Here is a 17,739-nt window from a genome sequence, read left to right as displayed (position 1 = left end):
GTATGTTGAGGGTGATACTGACCCTTTGTCTCTGGCGTGTTGCCCGTGTTCTCTCTCTGCTTGCCTGTTGTCTCCTGCTTTGCTTAGGGTGGTTTTTTCCATGCAGAAGTTTATAGTACCTTGATTTTGAGTCCTACTTGGGAAACTTTTCCCTACATAGAGGTTAAAGAGGAATTCTTTTTTTTTCACATGCTTTTGTTTTATCTTTTTTATGTTGACCGCCATGATCCATTTGGAGTGTATTCTTTTTATTATGTCAGGTATGAACCCATTTTTTTTCCAAATGGCTAAGCAGATGTCTCAGCACCGTTAATGAAAAAGTCCTTTGATTTGTGATGCTGCATTCATCATATACTAGATTTCCATATGTACATGGGTCTATTTTTAGACTTTCTTCCTTATCCGTTGGTCTATTTATATTTTCATGCACAGTTTTAATTTTAGAGGCTTTCTAGCATTTTTATAATTGCGATGTAATTCACATATCCTAAAGTTCACCCTTTTGAAGTGTACAATTCAGTGAATTTTAGTCTGTTTACAGTGTTGTACATTCATTACTATCAAATGCCAGAATATTTCCGTCACCGTGAAAAGAAAGCCCACATATATTAGCGGTCACTCCCCAGGCCCCCTCGCCCCACCCCGCACCCATCTATCTGCTTTCTGTTTCAGCAGATTTGCGTCTCGTGGACCGCGTGTGAACGTGGAATCACACGTGTGGTCTTTTGTGTCTGGCTTCTTTTGCCTAGCACAATGCTTTCAAATCCGGCCCTATCATAATTTGCGTGTATCAGGACTTCATTCTCCAGGATTTTAAAAGCCCGCGAGGGCGAGCCCTTTTTATTGAGTGTTTCCCCAGTTCTTCTTATGTCTTTGTTTTCCTGTACGAACTGCCCTGCCGACTAGTCTGGCTCCATAAAAACGCGTGTTGGTATTTTTATTGTGGCAGGGAAGCTGACATCTTTATGATACAGTCATCCCATTCAAGAACAAGGGAAATCTTTCTATTTGATCAGTTCTAGTTTTGTGAACTCTAACATACTTTAAAGTCCCCTTGTAGAGATTTTTCCCATTTCATGTTAAATTTATTCCTAGGTATTCTATATTCTTTGTTGCTTTGTAAATGGGTTTTTTCCTACCATGATAGCCTCAGACTGGTTTCTGTATATGTGAGGGCTATGGATTTCTGTATGTTAATTTTATATCCTGATTCTTTACCAAGTCTTTTGTTGTTCAGATTTTAATGTTGTTTTGCTAGGGTTTTCCAAGTATATGTCATATCATTTATAAGGAGAGGGAATTTTGTTTCATTTGTTTTTTTAATTTAAATGTCTTGCTGATCTCCTGTTTAACTGCATTGGCTGACAGCTTGGAACAGCAGAGAGCAGGACTCGAGGCAGCCGGCACCTCCGTTTTCCTCTTGCTCTTTGGGAGTGGCTCCTCGTGCTTTTTTGTTATTAAATAAGATTCTCGTTTGTGATGAAAAGTTCTTTATTTTATCCTTCTAAGATCTAAGACAGCCTCTCGTGTGTCCATCAGGAGTGAGTGTTGAACTCTGTTGATGCTGTTTTGGGTCTGTAGAGAAGCTCACCAGCTTCTCCCCTCAGGTTAACGTGGTGCAGGCACTGATGAGTCTCCTCGTGTTGAGCTAGCCTTGCATTCCTGGGAAAAGCAAGCAGAGGGGGTTTTGGATGTTATTGATGAGTGTTTTATTTAGTGTTTTTGCATTAGTATTTATAACATATTTGTTTATAAGGTTTTCATTTTCTTGTTTTTAGGGGAGGTTTATTAGGTTTTGGTGGCATGGTTATACATGCTTCATAAAATCAGTCAAATGTCCAGTGCCCTGGGACAGTTGGTGGCACCTTGGAAATGTTTGGCCGCATTCCTCTGCAAAACTGTGAGCTGCGGCCGCTGCAGAGTCTTGAGCGCTGCCGTCCGTGAACACGGCGGTCCCCTCACTCGTTCACATGTTCCTGCTTTCTCTTAGTAACTTTGGCAGTTTGCTGTGCTTGCACCTTTTAACATTTATTCCTATGATTAAAAAATAAAGTTTTCTGTGAGTTTTTATTTTATGTTTAATGTAGAACTTTGGGGCATAATTTTAGATTTGAGAAAAGTTGCCAGATTAACAGGAAGACTTGTTGTGTATATTTTGCCCAAGTTTGCCAAATGTTAACATGTCCCTCATTCGGTTTATTCTTTCTTTCCCTCTCTGTCTCTGTCTGTCTTTCTGTCTCTCTCTCTCTCTCTCTCTCTGTGTGTGTGTGTGTGTGTGTGTGTGTGTGTGTATGTACGCGTGTGCGCGTGTGTGGTTTTTCTCAGGACTACTTGGTAGTGAGTTGCAGACGTGATGCTCCTTGATCCCCAAATACACAATGTGCGTAGCTGCAGCGCAGTGATCAAGCTCGGGACATTGACGCGGATACAGTAGCCTTGTCCATTCTAAAGGGCGTGTTCCTGTCCTGGGACAGACCTTGTGAACGGTGTTCTTTTTAGAAAAATGTCCTTGTTGGTAGCGTGAAATCCCGGGTCACGTGCTTATCTCTTTAGCCTCCTTTTCTTTAGAACGGCGCCGCCGTGTCTGTCTGTCTCGATGACATTGACGTTTTTGAAGATTGCTACTGAGTTCTTCTCCCCGGTTTGGGTGTTTCTGAGGTTTCTCAGTCATCCACTATGGGCAGGAAGACCACAGAAGTGATGTCGTGCTGCTTCTCTGTGTCGTGTCGGGGTACGTGGCCCTGGTTTGTCCCAGTAAGGGCGATGCTGGCTGAGATCATTTGACTAAGGCGATGCCTACCAGCCTTCTCTTATGTAAAGTTATTTGCTTACATTTTCAATTTATCAGCATCTCAGGGAAGATCCTTTGAGATTATGTAAATATCCTGTTATTCATCAAACTTTTACCCACTAGCTTTAACATCTGTTGGATATTCTTACCAGAATGAGTGATTGTCGTGATGGTCGCGGGTCCCACCATTCCTTCCGCAGTTACCAACTGGCTTTCTGCTCTAAAGAAGAGCTCCTCTTGTTTTCTTGTTTTTTTTTTTTTTTTTTTAAATTTATTCATCTATAACAGTGTGGGCTCATGGATTTTTATTTTATTCAGTGAGTTATACAATTCTTATCAGTATGTATTTTCAGACTCAGATTGTCCAGATTTGGCCAGGGCCAGCCTTTGCAAGCTGGTCCTTGTGCGTTCTGAGATACCCCACCTTTATTCGAGCACTTCCTCTTTGCAGGACAGCATGCTCCATGCTCCAGACTCGAATCTTTTACTGTCCGGGCTGTAGCCCTGGAATCAGCCATTTCTCGAAGGCATCTTAACATCTCTTACTTCCGTTCAGTGAAGCCTGGTATTTAGGAGGCAAGAGCTCTGTGCTGGGCGTGCCCAGTGCTATGGGGGTGTGTAGTGTCTCAGCCTTCTCAGTGGACAGAGCTAGGGAGTAGCTGTCTGTCATGTCCACACTCAGCTATGTAGATGAGTGTGCTTGTGTGATTATATATACCCACACACATCTATATCTGTATTTCTCTGTGCATCTTAAAAACTATGAATTCACGCTGACTCCTCCAAGTTCTAATCGAGTACCACTGCTCGGTGAGTGAGTGCAGGAGTGCTTAGCGTGGGGGCCGGGATGGTGAGGACGCGCCCCTCTTCCTCTGTAGCTCATGGTACAGCGCGGAGACTGCCGCGAGGGCAGAGCTGAGACCTTAGTGCCGGTGCAGGGAAAGCGTCGAGTGGGGAGCTGGGGCAGGGGAAGGTGTTGCAGCCGTGGGGAGCCAGGTTCCTTATTGTAGATCCGCTGTGTCCCTGTGAACTTGATAAATGATTTCCCCTCCCTGGTTTTGTTTTCTCATTTTAAAAATTGGTGTTTCAATTAGATGTAAGAATTCCTGGTCCAGGTGACTCTTCTTCCTCACCTGGAGCCGTGCTGCCTGTCATCCTCCATCGCGCCCTTTGACTCCTGGACAGGTCCTTCCCATCTCCACGTGAGACTGCGGTCTTGCGCGCAGGTGTGAAGACACAGGGCACCGTCTGCCAGGCAGCCCCGTCTCGCGTGACGTCATGGTCTTTGCCCTGAGATCTCTGGGTCGGTTGGCTTCAGAGCACCCTGAGGGCACATTTATGGGCGGGTGCCGTTTTCGTGGATTCTGTGGGCAGGGGGCATCAGTTGCAGCTTGAAGGCTCCTGTGGGGACTGGCACGTGGTGTGCCTGGCCCTTGGGTGAGTGGCAGCCTGGGCAGCTCAGTATTCCCTGGCAACACCATCTTCAGGCTGTGTTTCCTTGTTCCTGCAGGGATCAGTGGACCAAGAGGCCACCTTGAAGGGGCTCTGTGGCAGCTGCTCTTTGGGGGCTGGTGAGAAGCCAGGGGTGGCCTAGGGAATGGGTGCCACAGAGCCAGGCTCATGGGGCTAGGGAGGGGCATGAGGCCCCTGTGCACCCTGAATGGTGCACCCTGAATGGAGCTTTAACCCCCACCTCTTCTCCCTCTCCTCCCTGGTTCCTGCCAAAAGGGCCATGTCTCCCCAGGCCACCTCCACCAGTGATGGATCTGTACAACATTTTCTTACAGAGGGCAGGCCAGCAGCCTCTGCACTGAGCTGGAGGAATGAGGAACAGGATCCAGAGGCTCCCTGCCTCCTTACCAGGCCCCGCTGTTTCCTCTGGGTGGTGTGGTCTTGGGCTGGCTCTCCCTGCAGGGCCAGCCCTGGCAGATACCAGCGTACAGGGAGCTGCGGGCCCTTACACAGTCACAGGGGAGATGGCAGCAAGGTCCTCTTCCTTGCTGGTGGCGTGGAGGCTGGCCTCTACGAGCACAGCATGGTGGCTGTGAGCTTCTGGGGGACTAGGAACCCTTCCAGATGTCTGTGTGTTACGGTGGGGCCAGGGACCAGAGGGTACAGGGACTTGGAAGTGGGGCTTTGAGTTCCTGCCTGGGACCTCAGAGCGGCTCACATATTTCATCTCACTGGTCTGCCTCCCACCCTCTGAGGTTTCCCTTTGTGGTCTCATTTTACAGATGAGGAAACAAGATTGAAGGGCCAGGACTTGCTGGGACACAGCAGACCCGTGGCTGGGCTGGGACTTGGCCGGGTCTTCTGCTCCTGGGCTGGGACTGTGTTGTGGTGTGAATATCCAAAGCTCATTGAAATCCAGTCACCATTGTATTCAGAAGTGGGACCCGTGAGAGGTGACTGGCTTGTGGTCACCGCCGTATCTGGGATGGGCTCCTGAGAGGTGACTGGCTTGTGGTCACTGCCGTATCTGGGGTGGGCTCCTGAGAGGTGACTGGCTTGTGGTCACTGCCGTATCTGGGGTGGGCTCCTGAGAGGTGACTGGCTTGTGGTCACTGCCGTATCTGGGGTGGGCTCCTGGGAGGTGACTGGCTTGTGGTCACTGCCGTATCTGGGGTGGGCTCCTGATGAGAGGACACGCAGGGCCACCACCCCGTGAGAGGTGACCAGCTCGTGGTCACTGCTGTATCTGGGGTGGGCTCCTGAGAGGTGACTGGCTTGTGGTCACTGCCGTATCTGGGGTGGGCTCCTGATGAGAGGACACACAGGGCCACTACCCTGTGAGAGGTGACCGGCTCATGGTCACTGCCATATCTGGGGTGGGCTCCTGAGAGGTGACTGGCTTGTGGTCACTGCCGTATCTGGGGTGGGCTCCTGAGAGGTGACTGGCTCGTGGTCACTGCCATATCTGGGGTGGGCTCCTGATGAGAGGACAGGCAGGGCCGCCACTTGCTCTCTGCCTCTCGGGCTTGTGCGCTCTCACCGGAGGCCCTCGCCACCCCCGGCGTCCTCCATCTTGTACTGCTTGGCCCCCAGAGCCATGAGCCAAGGAAATCTCTTCTTTATAAACTCCCCTGTGTGTGGAGTTCTGTTACAGCAGCAGAAAGGGGACTCAGGCTGTGTTCTCTGCCTCACACCGAATGCTTTGAGGGATTATCCGGAGAAGTCTAAAGAGGCTGAGAGTGTCCAGGGCAGGGAGGTGACCTACTGTTGTCAACATGGGTCTGTTGAGGGCGCATGGTGAGGACAGCTCCGGCAGCAAACCCTGAGGCCGCAGCTCCGCGGGGTCCTGGCTCTCTCTTCCCGCCTGTGAGTGGGATGTCAGACAGGCGCTGACTTTTCCTGGGACTGCCCCTTCCCGTACTGCTCTTGATTACTGCCCGCGGAGAGGCTGTGTTAGGGGTGTGGTGGAAGCTGGGCACCCAGCGGGGGAGCTGCAGTGTGGGCCCCCACAGAGGTTCCTGTGGGCACGCGCTCCGCACAGCAAGCCCTCCTGCTGCAGGCGACGGGGCGCCTTGTCCTCACTTTCTCCTCTTGAACTTTGCAGTTTGATTTTGCCGTGGAAAGTGGTTTTCCCCAAAGGGCAGGCTTTGGGGAGCAGAGATTTGCGTTGTGGGGTGCAGCCTGTCTCTCCTGTATTGGGGCGTGGCTGAGGTCTCTCAGTGGTCTGCAGCGGGCAGTGGGGCTGGCTGCAGATCTGGGCCTCTGCTCCCTGTTTGCGGCACCCCCGACCCGGTTGTGAACTGACAGTTTCCTCTGTCTTTTCCAGCTGGCGGTGGAGCTGGCCTGAGGCTCAGTTAGGGAGTGTGAAAGCAGCGCACAGCCACTGTGCGAGGGCAAGCCCGAGCCTCCGCTCCCCCCGAGCAGGTTCAGCCCCACCCCCGTCACTGCGTTGTTCCTGGAGGACAGGGGAGGCTGCGGCTGCAGAAGAGGCCACTCATGAGCAGCCCACCTGGGGCCAGAGCCTGCCCCAGGACTCACTCCCCTGCACTGGGTCTGCAGGTGGGCACTGTGGAGGCCGCAGGTCACCCGTGCCCTGGCCCCGGTCCAGGTGTGGGCCCTGGGCTGCTCTGTGTGCCCTGGCTCCCGGGAGGCAGTGCTGCTTCCCGCCGTTGCCTCTGGGGCTGTGTGTCTCCATGGGTGGCTCAGCCCTGCCTTGCCCGAGGAGCCCATCCCTGCATCTGCGTCCTCCAGCCCGAGCGGTCAGGGGCCTCCTGTGCCCTCACTGACTGGGCACGTCCAGCCAGCCACGAGAGTTGTTTCCTCCCCCACGGAGCGAGCGTGGTGCAGCGTTCCTGTCCTTCCCCATCTGGAGCTCAGAGTCCCTGAGAGCAGGTCAGGCCTGTCCAGAGCTGCTGTGTCCCCACCATGGTGCTCGGGTCAGAGGTCACAGAATGCGTGTCCGAAGCTGAGGGAGGGGCTGCTGTCTGTTTACAGGTGAGGAAACCCCGGGCGGCAGAGCTGATGTGCCCTGTGAGCAGCCCACCCCTTTTGTGTGGCCCACCCCTGTGAGCGACCGCTCTCTATCCTGGATGAGGGGCTGGGGCTGTTCTGGGCACCCAGCCTGGGGACCCTGTTCCCATCTGTCTGGGTGTTCTCTGCCTGTGTGGGGCCCAGCCCCCTACCTCAGAGGCCCTGTCCGGGAGCCTGACTGAAGGGCTTGAGACCCACGCACTGGCCCCACAGCCCAGGAGTTGGGACTGGAAGCCTGGCAGGCAGTTGGTGTGGCCTGCTGCCTGGCCTCCCCTCCTCCTGGGCCTGGGCGCTTTGTCCTGGGGGCAGGCTGAGTTGCCGGGGCGGTGGCGCGCCTGACTGAGGTGGGCGTTCCCTGGCACCCCCACTTCCTCCGGTGCCCTGCAAACAGGATCTGATCAGTGCAAGGACAGACGGCTCCCTTCAGGCTGGCAGGGGCCAGGGGCCCTGGGAAAAGCCGGCGCCAGCCTGAGGGGCACGAGGCTGGAGGGTCTGTGGTTGGCCTTGGCGGGCGCGGAAGCGGCTCAGTAGGAAGCCTCCTCGGGAGCCAGCGGGTCATTGTCCCTGACCTCCGTCTGGCCTCATTCAGGCAGCCCTGGGACTTGGGCCATTCTTGGGCAAAACAGCCTGTCAGCTTCTGCCCACCCCTCCGGCCTGGCCTGGCTGCCAGCTTCCTCCCAGCTGGGCCTCGAATGGCTTCTGTGGCCCTCGTCCCGTCCCCCAGGTGCATCTGGCTCAGCCACTGCCCTCTCTGCCCTTGCCACGCTCCCCCGAGGGGCTCCATGTCCTCCTCACGCCTCGTCTCTGTCCTCTGCCACATCGCCTCCCGGCCGTGCCTCTGGCTACCCGGCCCTCCCTCCTCTGAGCGCTGGCCCTGGCTGGGTTCCCCTGCCCATGTGCAGTCCCTGATGCTGGCCTGCCTTCTCCTGGAGGCCTTGGGGGCACCCCGTGTCCTGAACTCAGCAGAGCGCTTTGGTTAGGAAGGCCTGGCTCCCTCTGGCTGTGCTCAGGCCTTGGAGGCTGCGCCCCACAGTGCCTGGCTGCGTTCCTGGCTCCTGCGCCACAGCCTGTCCCTGCCCTCAGCTCACTTCCGGGGGATTCTTGTGGTGTTCGGGTGAAGTCCCACCGAGTGAGCCAACATGCCTGGGAGCTGACCCGTCCTCCTGGCAGGGCAGCTGTGCCAGCCGTGGTTGGCAGTGTGCTCCTGCTGGGACAGGAATGGCATGCTGCGCCCAGAGGGTCTGATGCCTTCTGGGGTGTTCCATGCCCTGCACTCATGGCTGGCTGACCCCAGACCTTAGTATCCTCCTCTTGTATGGGGTTATAACCCCTGCCTCACTGTGTCAGGACGATCAGCACTGCTTACACAGGTGAGGCCCCTGGCCAGGCCTGCCGAGCAGGTTCAGGTGAGGCAGGTGGTCTCTGAGTGGCCTGCGGCCAGTCACGTTCTCTTTTGGGGATTTCCCCAGCTCCCCTAAGAACAGAACGCATGAGAGCACCTCCTCATGGACTTGTGTGGTATCCAGCGATGCTAGCGATGCCTAGCTCCCAAGGACACTGGCTCAGCACCTGAGCTTCTTGTTCTCTGCCCCCTCGGTGAAGGGGTGGACCGATCCTCTGGGGATCCTTGGTTGGGGGCAGGAGACAGGGTTTCCGATTTAGCCTGCTGGGACATGCTGCGTCAGGGCAGGGCTGGGGTGACGATGCACTGGACTGGGCCAGCACTGGGTGAGGACGACTCCAGCAGGCGTGCAGCCTCCCCCAGGGCGGGAACAGGTGGGTGTCTACATCTTACGGAGCATGGCGCTGCTTGGCCTGGTGTGTGGTCAGCATCGGGCTCAGAGGTCAGGTGTGGGCAGGAAGGTCAGGATGGGAGCCCCTGGCTGGCCTGGTGGGACGGCTGGGTTGAGAAGTGGGGCGTGAGCTGGCTGCAGGGTGGAGGAGCAGGAGCGGCATGGAGGAAGCCAAGGCACAGCCTGGGTGAAGGCAAGGAGGTGGGAGGCAGCCTGGGTGCACCAGGCAGGGCCCCCAGAGAGCGAGGGCATGGGGCGGGGGTGCAGCAGGAGCTGAGGCCGGGGCAGGACAGGGCCTGGCACGCAGAGACCTTGGGTGCCGGTGTGGGCACGGGGCCACTGTGGCTGGGGCAGGCTGGGGGTTGAGTTGAACGCTGGAGGGAAGTGGAAACGTGGGGCACCTGGGGGATTGGGGTTGGTACAGCTCAGTGCGCCATGACCCTGAGTGGTCCCCCAGCTATGGGAGGGTTGCACCCACTGGATTCCAGGTGTCCCCAGGGGCCCGGAGTGGCTGGCTAGGTGGGGCCGTGAGTAGGCAGAAGATGTGCACTGCCGTTTCGTGTTCCCAGACCAGCCTCCTCTGCCTGCGGTGACGCGGTGGCCCTGCCCGCAGGTTGGCCTTCCTCTCTGAGTCTGCTGAACAAACAGAGGTGTGCCATGCTCCTGCGTGCGGCGAAATGAGATTGCGAGTCCGCTTAGGTGGTCTCTTTGGCGGTGGTGGGGCCGCTCATGAGTCTTCACTCTCCTCCGCGTGCCCGGCCAGAGCAGAGGGGAGTTGGGCAGCCTTTCTGTCCTCCCAGGGGCCCCAGCTGTTTTGGCTGAGCTCTTTCAGACTTGAATCCCTTCCCTCCTCCCGTGAGTGCTCCTGCCTCTCCTGGGCCCTCGTCAAGCTTCCTGTGCTCCCTGTCCTGAAACCCTGAGACCCCACCGCCCCCTGCAGTGGCTTCCGTGGCCTCTGGCTAACATCACCCCAGCTTGCCCCCACATCTGTGTTGTCTGCGGGGCCCTCTTCTCTCTGCATGGTGGCTCCTCTCCCTGGGTGGTCTCATCCTTACGACTGTTTCTGCACAGTGGACTCTCCTTATGTGTCCAGCCCTACCTCCAGGGCTTTGGGTGTCTGCCTGCCTGTGGGAGGCCCTCTGGGCTCATCCCTGCACACGGCTCCCCTCACTTTCTGGTACGAGGAAGTCAGAGCACTGCTTGCCTTCTGGGCCAGAACTTGGGACTTGTCCTTGACTCTGTCTGGGTTCCGTGCCAGACCCTCCCTCCCTCCCTCCTGAGGTCCTGGCTCCTGCCGCTGCCTGCTCACTGCCCTGCCAGCCCCTCATGTGCCCCCAGCAGCCTGCCCTCCATCCTGAAGCAGAGGGAGCCCCCCCAAACAGAAGTCTCGTCAGGCCTGGCTGACCTCCTCAGTGCCTCACTGTCATTTTAGGGGATGGCAAGTAGTGCCTTGTGCTCAGGGTCCCTTGAGCCGCTTCCCTGGGACTGGTGGACCCCCGACCTGGGGTTCCAGCGCCCCTCCCAAGTTCTCTGAAAGCCTCTGCAGGAGCCCTCGCCTGGGACAGTTAGTGCTGGCTCCTCCGTGGAAGTTCCTGTCCTGTGGCCAGAACAGGCCTGCCTGCTGGCACGGTGGCACTGGGGCATGAGGGGTGTGTCTGTAGAACTGGGCCGTGTCCGGCATCAGCTGTACCTCCCTGGGCCACGTGGGACAAAGGTAGGTGCTCTGGGGCCACCGCCCCGGGATTTGAGGGGAGCCCTGGGTGCCCACCTGGCTCTCGTCTGCTGAAGGCACACCCCCCTGGCAGCCCTCCTCTTGGTTTCCAGGCACGTCTTTCTAGACGCTGTTTCATTGCAGTTTTACAAATGCAGCTTTAATACTTTAAAATTATACGTGCATGTAGTTTAGAGAATAAGTGAGTTAAATGAGTTGTGCAAAGTTAATTAAGAAAAACAGTCATCCCCAGCCACCCTCCATCCCCCTCCCCAGAGTCAACAGTGTCTGCATCTTCTAGTAGATTCTTTTGATATATATCTCTTCTTTAAATAATAGGCCTGTATTGCTTCTGGATTTTTTAAACGTTTAGGAATTATTTTTTGACTTGCAAGGTGAGGATTCAAGTCTCTCTGCACACACAAGTACCTGCTCTCTCACAGGTACACAAGCACATACACCCACGCAGGCACACACTTACCCCCCACATATGTACACACATTCATGCACACACACCCAGAGGTGCACACATGCACAAATGTACACACACACGTACAAACATGCATGCATGTGCACAAACATGCACACACGTATACACGTATGTATGCACTCACACACGCGCACGCACACACGTGCACGTGCACACATGCACGTACACATGCCCACACGTATGCACACACATGCATGCACACACATGTGGATGCATGTGCACGCACACACATTATGCACTCATGCACACATGTACACACGTGCACACATGCCCACACGTATGCACACACACATGCACACACATATTTATGCACTCATGCACACATGTATTTATGCACTCGCGCACACATGTACACATATGCATGCACACACATGCCCACACATGTATGTGCACACACATGCACACACTTCCTGCTTCCCCCCTCTTAGTGTAGCTACAGTGATGTCACACTCTCACGGAGAGTAGGGCTTTCCTAATTAGAGCCAGGTGTGCTGCTGGGCTCAGCCTAGTCATTGGAAACCAGGATGGTTTTCCGTCCCTGCCCAGCCTTTTGTTTTCCCTGGCATTTGTGAGTGCCTTTGTTTGCCTGATGTTTTTGTACTTCTCAGGAGCCTAGCCTGAAGCTCTCCTAGCTCTCTCAGTCTCACCTTCCTTCACATTAGTGGTTCAGCCTTCCTCTTCTTGAAGAAGTCTCTCTAGAACGTTCTGTCAGGGCCTTGTTAGCAGGTTGCCCTCCTTGCCTGGACACAGCTTTTGCCCTGGGTGCCCTTCAGCCTCCTCTGGTTGCAGGCAGTCCAGGCCTTCCTCCCTCCTCAGATGGTTCCTGGTTTTTGGCAGAGCTCACCCTTGAGTACTTCCCCCGAGAAAGCATGCATGGAGGGGCGGTCTGGGGGCCCCAGGGGTCAGCAATGGCCTCCTTGGTCCTCACACCGGTTCTCCTCCCAGCACTGGAGCTGTGGAGATCTCCTGGTCACCACGGGTTCTGATGCTGGATGTGGGACTTGGTTGCCTGTCCAGGTGCCCTGAGGTCTCATGGGGCGTGAGGAGCCCTACCCAGTTTGAATGAGCTCCGGCCTGGGATCGGTGTGAATGCTGTTCCTGCTGATTCTCTTCCCCTGGTTTTCCTACCCTTTCTGGAATTCCCTCACTCGGATGGAGAGGCGCCTGCACAGGGCTGGTCACTTCCTCTGCCCGCCCGCACCCCCGCATGTCATCGTGCTCTGGTTTCTGGAGACCCCCGCTCAGCCTGCCCCTTCTCTGGAGCCCTTTGCTGCTGCTCCCCATGTTGGCTTCTTGTTGCTCCTCTGTGTTCTCTGAAAGCTCCTTTCTTGGCATCCTGTTCCTGTCCTGGGGCTGTTAATGCAGCCTTTGTTATCTGGGCTCATTCCTTTGAGGGCAGTAAAGAGAACACGGGTGCAGGAACCAGATGCCTGGATCTGAAACCTTCTCCACCACTTACCAGCTGGGTGGCCTTGGGCAAGTGACCTCACCTCTCCGTGCCTCAGTTTCCTCAGCTTCGAGGTAAAGATCATCATGGCCCCAGCTTAGAGGCTTGTGGGGATGAGCTGTGCGCAGAGTAAAGCGCCTTCGTGGGTTGGCACGTGCCAAGCGTGAAGGAAGCGCTAGCTGCTGTGCTGTTACGTGTTGAAGGCCCCTCTCTGGCTCGTGTCTGTTTCCTCCGTGCTGTGTTTCCCCACGTGTCTTGGGTTGTCTTCCACATCTGAGCTTTTCCCCGATGAGGCCCCAGCACGTGCGTGGAGCTCTCTGCTTGTGGAGTTGAGCCCTGCCTCTCACTCGGGGGTCCTGCAATCCCACCCCCCCTCAGAGCCTGCTCTCCCCCAGGCCAGCAGACATCTCCCACCTCCTGTCTTCCACTGAGACCCAATCTCCTGCCCCCCTCCCTGTTCCAGGCAGTGTGGAGAGAGGGGAGGGAGGCCTGTGGTGACTGGGCAGGTGCCTGGGATGTGAGGCCTGAGACCCGTGGAGAGAGGGGCTGAGGACCCTCTGCCGCTGCCTCCCTGCATGGGGCTGGACGTCTTCCTGCGCTCTGAGCAGAGCTCGGCCTGCGCCAGCAGCAGGTGTGAGCCCGGCTGTCCTGCCAGACCTGCCCGGAGGGTGCCGAGACTGTAGGGCAGCGTCGCGTCCCTCGGAGGGGTTTTATTTTGGCAAATGTGGTCGTCGTTGACAAAAATGTCATCTGTGTTCCCAGGAATGGCTTGGTTATTTCAAAACGAATTCTTACTGTTTTCAGAAGGCTCCGTTTGAGTTTCTAGTGCGGGGATGTTGGCAGGTGCAGTCCGCAGCAGTCAGAGCTGTTTGGGTCCCGGACTGTTCTGAGCAGGGCATTGGGGCCCACTGGGTCGATGGGTGCTGGTGCTGCCCTGCTCTGGGGGGCTGGATGGGACAGGCGGGCTTCTTGCCTGGAGGGAACGTGGGGCCACATGCCTCCCCCAGCCCCAGGGACTTGGGCTGCACTCAGTGGGGCTTACTTTGCTCTTAAACCTGCCTTCCCGCTTCAGGTGTTTGTGTGGGTGGAGTCCTTGCCACCCACAGTGTTTAGAACTGAGTGTGGCCTGGCTGGCGGGCTCTGTAGTGACAGCATTAGGGTATAGGCCAGTCAGAAGCCGTCACACAGGGACCCTGCACACAGGGAGGACACACTGGCAGTGTCTGAGCAGAAGCGCTCCCGTCTGTCCTCTGGTCACTTGCTCTGAGTCCCTGGAGCTGCAGCCCGCGGAAGAGAGGTTTGGGCAGGATGCCCAGCTCCCCAGGCCAGGGATAGCCAGTGCCATGCCTAGGATGGCACCAGTGCCGTGACTTATGTGTTGGGCGCTTGCTGTTCACCAGCCTTAATGTCTGTCCAGTCACCTCTCATAGCCACCTAAGACGCGGGTCCTCTTCTTCCCCCTGCTTCACAGATGAAGAAACTGAGGCCCAGAGAGGCCCCATGGCTTGTGCCCAGCTGCGCAGGTTGGATTCCGCCAAGGCAGAGCCACCTGGGCCTGACCCAGCCCCATTACCATGGGGTGCGGCTGCTCAGGATGACGGAGCTGGAGATGCTGGCAGGCTGCGTGAGCACCATGTTCTCAGCCCAGCCCGGGCCTGGCTCACATGCAGTGGATGCCATCCTGCCTGCGTTTCGGGGCACAGTGGGGGCCCAGTGCTCCCAGAAGCCAGCTGGGAGGCTGGCAGGGGGGTGGTTGGTTTTTAAGAGCCCGCCAGAGGGCTGACCTTGCTGGGGGTCCCTGTTGGGAAGGGCTGGGGCACGCCTCCTTCAGGTTGTGTTTCTGTGTTCCTATAGGGACCAGTGGACCAAGAGGTCACCTTGAAGGGGCCCTGTAGGGGCTGCTGTTAGGGGGCTGGTGAGAAGCCTAGGGAGTGCGTGCAGCGGAGCCAGGCTCCTGTGGCTGGGGAGGGCGGGAGCCCGCTGTGTGCCTGGAATTGGAGCTTTAATCCCTGTCTCTTCTCCTTCTCTCCCTGCTTTTCCTGTTTCCTCCAGCTCAGTGCGGAGGCTGCTGGCCCTGGCGTCTGTAAGAAGATGTCATACGGATCCATCACCGGCGGAGGTGGCCTGGGGAGCCGTGGCCCTTTCGGGGGACCCTCAAGACAAGGCTATCAGCCCCTAGGTAATGATGGTAGCTGGCAGTGGGAGTGGGGGGGATGGCAGTGGGTAGGGTCCTCACTGTGTCATGCTGATAGCTGTAACCAGTTCTGTTCTTTTGAGAAAAGTTGCCTTTGTCCTAAGATGGGGAGTGATTGCAGGGCTCAGGCGATTCAGGCCCCTGGAAAGGAGCAGGAGGAGCTTGTGCCCTGCCTGCAGGCAGACCTGGGTATCCCAGTTCATGCCTCGCATGGAGCTGGTGCCCAGAGCACCGGGCTGCTGGTGGATGGAGAATGGCCGAGGGGAGGGAGGACTCATCTGACCTTCCTAATGGTGGTGTGGGACAGGCATTCTGTGCAGAGGGGGAAACTGAGGCCCCAGGACTGCTAATGTCACCCCAGGGCTGTGTAGCTGGTGCAGGGCAGAGCTGGTGTCTATTTCTAGGTATTTCAGAGCACCGAGTCCCTATTCTTCCCCTTCACCTCGTCCACTGTGACCCTGCAGGCTGGCCCCACTTTGGTCCTCATGACACCTGAATGCCACGGTTGCCCCCGCTCTCCCCTCTGCCATCAGCGTGGCCCGCAGATCTGGCCCTTCAAGAGGGCAGGCCCATGAGTTGATACCTGGGTCAGGGCGGCCGCCGTGAGGGCTGTCTGGGTGCGGGCAGAGGACCGCATCGGAGCTCGGGCCCTTTGCTTACGTCTCTCCACCCAGGGCCGGGCCTCGGGCTCAGCCAGCTGTGCAGCAGGGTCTTCCTCCACCTGGGGCGCTTCTCTGCTGGGCTGTGAGTGTCCTCCCTCGCAGCTCTGCTTGGCTCTTGGCTGGGGCTGGTCCCCAGGGCAGCCTGTTTAGGGAATGAGGCTGGGTGAGGGGCCCTCACTGGCTCCTTGGCGGCCCCCAGGGCCCTGGGTTTGTCTCCCCACCAGCCCTGCAGAGAGGGAGCAACGTGTGCTCAGGAGGGCTGCTGGTGCCTGCCTCAGCCCTGCTGGGATAGGATGGCAGCCAGGGGGACATGGGTGCAGATGGCCATTGGTGACATCACCAAGTGCCCTCTCCTCATCTTGCCATCAACACTTAGTGCCTCGCAGGCCAGGTCCTCCAGGATGCCCCCATCCTTCCTGCACCCTGCGAGTGCCACCCTGGCCTGGTCTCCTCCCGCCTCTGCCTCCCTTTTCTCCTTCCTCCTGCCTGGACCATTGATCCACTGTCTGCTGTGTGCCAGGAGGTATTCTAGGGGTCGGGCGGGAGGCAGAGAGACAAGTGAGTCCCGTGCTCTTAGGGCGTCCGTGTTCTGACTGGGATGGTTCTGAGATCCTCTTTCTTGTGTGTTAGGGAGGAAATGACCCAGGGTCTTGGACTGCTGGCCCAGAGTGGTGGGCTCTGTGAACTAAGGAGGTGAGGGAGGGCCCTCGGGGAGGGTGTGCTTAGTGGAGAATAGAGGAGGCAGGCCTGGGATGAATGAGAGGGTCCTGGGAGATGGGCCGGTGTGGATGGAGTTTCCTTCCATGGACCAAGGGAGCCTGCGTGGTCTTTGGCAGGGCACCATGTCAGCTGCTTAAAAATGTGTTCCGAGGCACGCTAGGCGGGCACGAGACTGTGTGTGTGTGTGTGTGCACACGTATGCATGAGTGTGTGTGCGTGCGCGTGTTCGCGTGTGTGTGCGTGCGTGTTTGCATGTGCGCGTGCGCGTGTTCGTGTGTGTGCATTCGTGTATGTGTGTGTTCGCGTGTGCGTGTTTGTGTGCACGTGCGCGCGCGTGTGTGCGCTTGTGCGTGTTTGCGTGTGCGTGTGTGTGCATGTGCGTATGTGTGTGTGCGCGTGCACACGTGTGCGTGGGGTGCAGATACAGGTTCGGATCTCACGGTTTTGAGATGGTGAGCCTGACCCCCAGGGCCCTGCTCCTCCCGCCGCCTCTTTCCTCCTTGCCCTGAACTGTCGCATTTGCTGTTTCTTGGTTGTTTTCTTGTGCATCTGAATGTCCCTGTGAGCTGCGTGCTGCTGAGCTGTGCAGGTTTCACTTCCCTGGGCTCGGACGATGTGTGTTTCTCTGCGGTGTGCTGCTTTTCCGCGCCGTGTTATGAGCGCCTCCCCATTGTGCCCGGCTGTGGCTCCTTTGATTCCCACGCTGCATCACGTCAGTGGTTCTGTGAGCACCCCGCGGCATCTGCGCCTGTTCCGTGTCTCAGGGACACTGAGGCTGGCTCCCGTGTTGTCTCTCACAGCCTGTGCCCATGCCAGGGCCTCCGCAGGCCATGGGGTGGCGTTCCTGGGCTGGGCCGCCTGCAGCCGAGTCGATGCAGGCCCCGTCAGAGCCCTCCTTGTCCCACATGCTTGTCAGCACCCAGGGGTGTTGGACAGCGACGTCTTGCCAAACCGGTGGGTGTGGCTTGTCCTCTGGTCAGAACGAATGTTTCTCTGATAGTGAATGGGATGGATCACCTTTTTGTGTTTGTTGGGCATTTGGGTCTTCCTGCCAGTGAGCACTTTTTGTCTGTTTTTCCCTCGGGTTTGTCTTGTGCTTGTGGGTTTGCGGAGTTCCCTCCTGTATTCTGGAGAGGAAAGCCTTGTCAGGTGGGTTTAAACAGCCCGATCCAGGCCGGGCCAGCTTCCCCCTGGGATGTGTGCTGCGAAGCAGAAGTTCCAAGCCGGGATGGCCTTGAGTTTATCCATCACTCCCTCAGGGCTCGCACTTTCTATCACAAGATGGTAATGCTGTCATCTTTCTCTTCTCTCTAAAGATTGAACAATTTGTTTTTTATGTTTAATTGACCTTTGATTTTTGTTTATGGTGTGAGGTGGGATGAGGGTGGAGGGGAAGCTCTAAAGTTGTTTTTCTCTGTGTGAAGAACACGTGTGAACTGTTTAATCTGC

At 56.7% G+C, this 17,739-nt stretch overlaps 1 protein-coding gene across 3 annotated transcripts in view; it reads left to right on the top strand.

The window, feature by feature from the left end:
• Positions 1 to 17,739, top strand: part of TSNARE1 (t-SNARE domain containing 1) — a 128,461-nt gene that overhangs the window by 35,868 nt on the left and 74,854 nt on the right. For all 3 annotated transcript variants that reach the window (XM_064384667.1, XM_064384665.1, XM_064384666.1), the window contains exon 2: positions 14,767 to 14,893. In XM_064384667.1, coding sequence (XP_064240737.1) covers positions 14,806 to 14,893 — 88 coding nt within the window. In that variant the 5' untranslated portion in view covers positions 14,767 to 14,805. The remainder of the gene's footprint in view (positions 1 to 14,766; positions 14,894 to 17,739) is intronic.

Source organism: Aotus nancymaae, unplaced genomic scaffold (genome assembly GCF_030222135.1).
Source record: "Aotus nancymaae isolate 86718 unplaced genomic scaffold, 86718_ANA_hifiasm-v0.15.2.pri h1tg000036l, whole genome shotgun sequence".
Lineage (NCBI taxonomy): Eukaryota > Metazoa > Chordata > Mammalia > Primates > Aotidae > Aotus > Aotus nancymaae.
The sequence above is the reverse complement of the archived record's forward strand: the minus strand, read 5'-3'. Positions and strand labels throughout refer to the sequence as shown.